This window comes from Tenrec ecaudatus, chromosome 4 (genome assembly GCF_050624435.1).
Source record: "Tenrec ecaudatus isolate mTenEca1 chromosome 4, mTenEca1.hap1, whole genome shotgun sequence".
Taxonomy (NCBI): Eukaryota; Metazoa; Chordata; class Mammalia; order Afrosoricida; family Tenrecidae; genus Tenrec; species Tenrec ecaudatus.
Window position 1 is genome coordinate 64,015,385 of NC_134533.1, and position 7,122 is coordinate 64,022,506.

Consider the following 7,122-nt stretch of genomic DNA (forward strand, 5'->3'; position numbering starts at 1 on the left):
GCTAAACCTTTGTCTCAGAATTGTCTGTTCTATATATTTCATATAAGTGAAATAATATAGTATTGAAATATTTTTGTGTGTATACGCATTATATCACTTCGCATGATGTTCTCAAGGACCATCCATATTATAGCAGGTATAAGAACTTATTTCCTGTTGTGGCTGAATAGCATTCCATTGTTTGTGTGTGCCATATTTTGTCTACTTACTCATCTCTTGATGGGCACTTGGGTTGTTTCCACAATTTTAGTATTGTAAACAATGCTGCAACGAATACTGGTGTATGATATCTATTTGAGCCTCTCCTTTCAATTTTTTGGGGCATATACCCAGCTGTGTAATTGCTGGTCATATGGCATTTTTTATTTAATAAATCGTTTTATTGGGGCTCATACAAATCTTATCATAATCCATACATACATCAATTGAGTAATGCACCCCTATACATTCATTGTCCTCGTCATTCTCAAAATTCGCCTTCCACTTGGGTTCCTGGAATCAGCTCATTTTCCTTTTTACCTTTCCCCCTCCCTCCCCGCTCCCCCCTCCTCCATGAACCCCTAATAGTTTCTAAATTATTATTTTATCTGATCTTACACTTCCCGGCATCTCCCCTCACCCACCTTCCCGCTGCCCATCCCCCAGAGAGGGGCTTACACATAGATCCCCGAGATTGGTTCTCCCTTCCCTTCGGGTGACGCCACTCTCACCGCTGGTCCTGAGGGGTTCATCCGTCCTAGATTCCTGTCATATGGTATTTTATCCTTACTTTCTGGGGAACCCATGAAACTATTTTCTACAGCTAACTGCACCATTCCTGTCAGCCATAGATGAATATGTGAATTTCTCAACATCCTCTTTTATATGCTTTGTTTCTGTTTTCCTGAAAATAAGCATCCATCAAAAACTCCAAAAGCACTGTCATTGAGTTAATTCTGATGCATAACGACCCTATAGGACCGAATAGTACTATGGGCTTCCGATTGTAACTACTTATGCCAGTAGAAAGCCTCATCTTTCTCCAGCAGAAAAACTGGTGTTTTGATTAACTGACCTTGTAGTTAGCAACCCAACTCATAACCCTCTGTTCCACCAGGGGTGCTGTAACCCTCCTAGAGGGTGTGAAGCGTTATTTCATTGTGGTTTGAGTTGCATTTCCTTAATAACTAGTGGAAAGGTCCCTAGGTGGCGCAAATAACATATTTATCAACCAACCCAACTATCAACAAGCTTAGGAACAAACACAGCTTTAAGGACTTGGGAAATGAACAGCGAGATAAATTATTAGGAGAAGGGATTGCTAGTTTTCCTATTTGCTGAGTGAAGTCAGTCCAATGTAAGATAAAGTCTCCAGATGACTTTTGATAATTTTCATTGTTTTTGTGAAATATGTAAAACAGCTTATAGCATGAACTTGGGAACATACAAAGGGACAAACAGAAGCAGAAACAAGGTGGACAATTCCTGAAATGACTTGCTCCCAGGAGTGTCAGAATGTCAATTAAACAAATAAGTCAAAGAATCAAAATATTAAATGCAAGGAGCTTGGCAGATGGTAGTGATAGAACTAAATTAACTGCTATTTCTTAGTTTCTCAAATATCTCTTTGTCAGATAAATGTCCTCCCAACAGAGATCTAAGAAGAGGCAGAGAGGAATCCCAAGTATGAAATTGACGGTTCTCCATTGAACATCCTTTAGTCTTACCTCTTTATGTTACAGAATGCAGTTTCTGAGACCTATAGCCTTGCGGAAGGTCCGACTGAGAGCATTCTTTACCTCACTGTTTCTCAAGCTGTAGATGATGGGGTTCAGCATGGGTGTCACAATAGTGTAGGATAATGACAGCAGCTTTTTGCTTTCAGGGGAATTATTAGACTTAGGTCTAAAGTAAGTGAGGCTCGAAGATACATAGAAAAGGGAGACAACAAGAAGATGGGAGGAGCAGGTAGAGAAGGCTTTTCGCTTCCCTTTAGCGGAGGGGATCTTGAGGATGGCAGCAGCAATGCGCGTGTAGGAGCAGAGGATCAGCATGCAGGGTGTCATGACAACCAGAATAGTCCCAATGATGGCGTAGATCTCAAACTTTGTTGTGTCAGCACAGACCAACTTCAGCACAGGTGGACTGTCACAGAAGAAGTGGTTCACCTTAGTGTCACAGAATGGAAAGCTGAAGAGCCACGTGGTCTGCACAGTAGCTACTGGGAAGCCGGGAAACCAGGAGGCAGCAGCCAGTTTGGCACAGGTTATTTGGCTCATGATGATGGGGTAGTGCAGGGGGTTGCAGATAGCTACATAGCGGTCATATGCCATGGTGGCCAGGAGGAAGCATTCAGCCACTCCGAAGAAGAAGAAGAAATACATCTGAATAGCACAGCCAAGAAAGGAGATGGTTGTATCCTGGGAAAGCAAAGTCCCAAGCATTTTGGGTACAATGACTAGATTGAAGCAAATCTCCAAGAAGGACAAGTTTCTAAGAAAAAAGTACATGGGGGTCTGCAACATAGAATCAGCCAAGGTAACCAAAATGATGAGGCTGTTTCCCATCAGTGTGACAAGGTAAATGATCAGGAACGTCATGCAGAGTAATGACTGTACTTCAGTAGGTAGCGAAGAGAAGCTCATGAGGATAAACTCACTTGCCTTTGTCTTATTTCCTTGAGCCATTGGTGTAGGACTAAGTACTCAATTTTGTACATCGAGAGATATTTTGATCAGAAGAGTCAGATTCTGGCTTTGTTGTTCAGATTTCATCTCAGTATTTCTAGAGAAAGAGGGAAGTTCAGAGTCTAAATCCGAAGAGGGAGGGCTTTATGAATTTTAAAGAGTATAGACAAAGGAAGAATGGCCAGAATATAGATTGACCTAGAGCAACTTCTGGAGTTTATTTTTCCCTCTTTGAACATTAGCATGTATGAAAAGGAAAAGTCAGGACCATGAGCTGTTCAATCCCTGAAAGGGCCCCCAAAGCACATGTAACTCCCCCAAATACCTAACATTTAATAAAAAGCCTCTCTCACTGGCATTGAGTCATAGGGTAGAACTGCCCTTGTGAGTTTGTGAGACTGTAATTCTTTATGTGAGTAGAAAGCCCTATCCATTTCCTTTGGAGCAGCTGAAGGTTTCGAACTGCCGACCTAGCAGATCTTAGCCCAGCGAATAATCCCTGTGCCACCAGGGCTCCTTAAACACAGCCTAGTGATCATTAATTATTAAACAATACATGTGAATTCATAAAACTTTAAGTATTTATAATTAAAATACTAAAGAGTGCATCTAATGATTCTTCTGATCTTTGTGAACCCTTCATGCCTGTCTAGACATTAGGATGGAGAATAAGCTAACATGTATCGAAGGCTATATATATGTCAGCTATTACACATATATCAAGGCATGATTTAACTGTGTATATACTCATATTATAGATATTAAACTGGGTTCAGGGAAATGGGGAAACTTGGTCAAAGAAACACAGCAATTAAATGGAAAATCCGGAATCAAAGTTACATCTATCATATATCAGAATCTGAAAGTATACTTTACCTGGACTTTCCTTTCTTCAACTAAGGGTTAATTCTTTAATAGAAGGAGAGTAGAAATGTCTACAAAATCACAATGTAGAAGAAACGTGAACTGTTAGCACCAATAGCATTTACATAAAAATATTCAAGAGCGATCCTGAACTCATGTGGATCTCCTTTATAAAAATGTGTTTAGTTGTAAATGGATTAGTTAGGGTTTCTCTGCCCTTTTTATCTTGGCAACCTTGAACTTGGGAGTTTTCACAGAGAATTGGTGAAGTCGAGTTAGAAACAGGGTTGACTGAGAGATTGGTATAAATGAAAAAAAGAATGAATGTAATTAAGGAACTATTGCATCTTAAAAACATAAACTAAAAAAAGTCATATATAGCAGCAGTGACAACCCCCCCCCACCGCCCAAGTTAACACCAGATAAATGAAAATCAAAGATGCCGTCAGTCTTTACTACATATACAAAAATTAAAATGGTTTCCAATGCCATGTTAAGGAGTTTGAAATTTATTAAACAGATAAAGAAGAACTACTGAAAATTTTTACCAGGAGAGCCATATTGTCAGTTATGCCATATAGCATGATTACTTTGATGTCTATGAATGAGTGGCGTGATATGAGAATAAGAGACAGACCAGATCATTATGCTTAGATTTAAGAACCACTGTGAGGCTACACCAATAGCTCATTCTTTCCTACTTCTTTAAAAAACATGACCCACTTTCTACTTTGTTACAATATTTGCTAAAGTAAATTTAATATGTCCATGCACACCTATTTCCTGCCACGCACTCAATTTTAGTAGTGGGGTTAAGTGATAGGCAACAGAGTGGTCCTAGATGAAAAAACAATACCCACTATCTATCACTATTATTTAGTCTAAGCTGCTATAGTATCTACTTTGTGGCAAAATTAATTCTTACCTTTTTATATCCTTTTCATCGCTACAATTCCAAACCAATTTGGAAGGGTCCTGTATTTTTTTCAGTTCCCATGAAATTTATTCCGACACTTGACCTGCTTGTGTACCATGTCGAGCTTCACACAATACATTTATCATCAATAATGCACATGTAAACCTTTTGGAAATGAATCATTTGATCCTCTGGACAGATCAGAATTTCAACCTTTTATCTAGTAGTGAAGCATGTAACTGTTCATGCCTCTCAGTATAAAAACTCTTCTACTGTTCCACACTTTGTTTTGAAGTGTTGCTAAATAGGAAAGGAGAGTTATGGGAGTATAAATGAGAATAATACTTATACCTATGTGCAGTAGCTTTGATTTTGACTCACAGTTGGTGTCAGGTGTCATCAAGTTGTTTCCAACTCTTAGTGACCCTATACACAGCAGAACAAAACACTGCCAATCCTGTGCCATCCTTTCAATTGTTCTTTTAAAAAATCATTATATTGGGAGCACGTACAACTTTCATTACAATCCATCCATCCTTCCATCCATCCATCCATCCATCCATTGTGTCAAGCACGTTTGTACATTTGTTTCCCTCATCATTCTCAAAACATTTGCTTTCTACTTGAGCCTTGGTATCAGCTCATTTTCCCCCTCCCTCTCCACTCCCCCCTCCTCCATGAACCCTTGATAATTTAAAAATTATTGTTATTTTGTCATATTATACACTGCCTGACATCTCCCTTCACCCACTTCTCCACTGTCCATCCCTCAGGGAGGAGGTTGTATATACATCCTTGTAATCTGTTCCCCCTTTCTCCCTCACCTTCACTCTATGCTCCCGGTATCACCACTCTCACCGCTGGTCCTGAGGGGCTATTCTGTCCTGGATTCCCTGTGTTTCCAGTTCCTATATGTTCTTATGTTTGACCCCATTTAAGTAGTGTCTATTCATTTTATTGAACACATTCCTCTTTCCAACTGCTCCTCTACTTTACCAAGCATGATATTCTTCTCCAGGGACTGGTCTATCCTGACAATATGTCTAAAGTACATGAGACGAAGTCTTGTCATCCTTGCCTCTAAGGAGCATTCTGGTTGGATTTCTTCCAAGACAGATTTTTTTTTCTCTTGGTTGTCCATGGTACTTTTAATATTCTTCAACAGTACCATAATTCAAATACATTGATTCTTCTTTGGTCTGCCTTATTCAGTGTCCAACTTTCACATGCATATGAGCCAAATACTATGGCTCGAGAGCAGCACACCTTGCTTCTCCAAGTAACATTGTTTATTTTTCAACACTTTAAGGAAATCTTGTGCAGCAGATTTACCCCATGCAATATTTCATTTGATCTCTTGACTGCTGTGTCTGTGAGCATTGATTATGCATCCAATCAGCACAGAATCCCTGTCAGCTTCAGTATTTTCTCCTTTAGCATGGTTTTCTCCTTTACCACAAACTTCTGGTATAGTTGTGAGGATTTTGGTTTTCTTTACATTGAGTTGTAATCCATACTGAATTCTGCCATCCTTGTTCTTCATCAGCAAGTATTTTTAAGTCTTCCTCACTTTTAGCAAGCAAGGTTGTGTCATCTGAATGTTGCATATTGTTAATAAGCCTTTCTATGACAATTATTTGCATTATTCTTCAGATAATCTGACTGCAATTATTATTTGCTCGAAATATATATTGAATAAGTATGTTGAGAGGATACAACCTAAAATCGTTCTTGATTTTAAAACATGCGGTAGCCTCTTTTTCTGTTAGCACTACTGCCTCTTGATCCAAGTATATGTTCTGAATGAGCATAATCAGGTGCCCTGGAATTCCCATTCTACTCAAGGCTATAGTGTGGTATGGTCCAAAATTCAAATGCTTTAGCATCGTAAATAAAGCACTAGTAAACACCTTTCTGGCATTCTCTGCTTTCAGTCAAGTTGTATCTAACATCAACAGTGACATATCTTGTTCTAGGTTCTCTTTTTAATCTGATCTGAATCTCTAGGGGCTCCTGTCAATGTACTGCTGAAACCATTGTTTTTACTTGATTGTGATATTAATGATATTGTTCTATATTTTGGGCATTCTGTTGTGCCAACTTTTTTTGGGAATGACTACACATAAAAATCTACCCCCACTCCTCTCACTACCATGACTCCAATTCTATTTTACCAATCTGCCTAGGGCATAAAATGTATACAGGTACAGATAACAGCTCAAAATATAGGGAATCCAAAACATATAAACCCCTCAGGACCAATAAAGGGAGCAGTGATGCTAGGAGGGTAAGGGTAGGAGGGGAGGGAGTAAGGAGGAACCAATCACAATGATTGACATATGGCTCCCATCTCAGGATGATGGACAACAGAAGAGTGGGTGAAATGAGACAGCATTCAGGGAAAGACACGAAAAAATAATAATTTATAAATTATCAAGTGGGCAATTGGAAGGGAGGGAGAGGGGGGAAGAGAGAGCGATACATGAGGAGCTGATGGCAGGTGCTCAAGTAGAAAGAAAATGTTTTGAAAAAGATGGTGACAACATATGAAAAATGTGTTTGACAAAATGGATATATGTAAGGATTGTGATAAGAGTTGTAAGAACCTCCCCCCCCCTTCACCAAAAAAAAATTAGGTTGGATAAAAGAAGTCAAAATTAAGGAGGAAAAAAAAGA

General features: G+C 39.2%; 1 protein-coding gene across 1 annotated transcript; it reads right to left on the reverse strand.

Moving 5' to 3' along the window:
* Positions 1-1,715: 1,715 nt before the first annotated feature.
* LOC142446724 (olfactory receptor 10A5) lies at positions 1,716-2,678 on the reverse strand. Its single transcript, XM_075548468.1, has one exon. The coding sequence runs from the start codon at positions 2,664-2,666 to the stop codon at positions 1,716-1,718; it is 951 nt and encodes a 316-aa protein (XP_075404583.1). The 5' UTR covers positions 2,667-2,678.
* Positions 2,679-7,122: the final 4,444 nt, after the last annotated feature.

Coding starts and splice junctions, on each gene's coding strand:
- LOC142446724 (XM_075548468.1), bottom strand. CDS start 2,666: ATGGCTCAAGGAAATAAGACAAAGGCAAGTGAGTTTATCCTCATGAGC.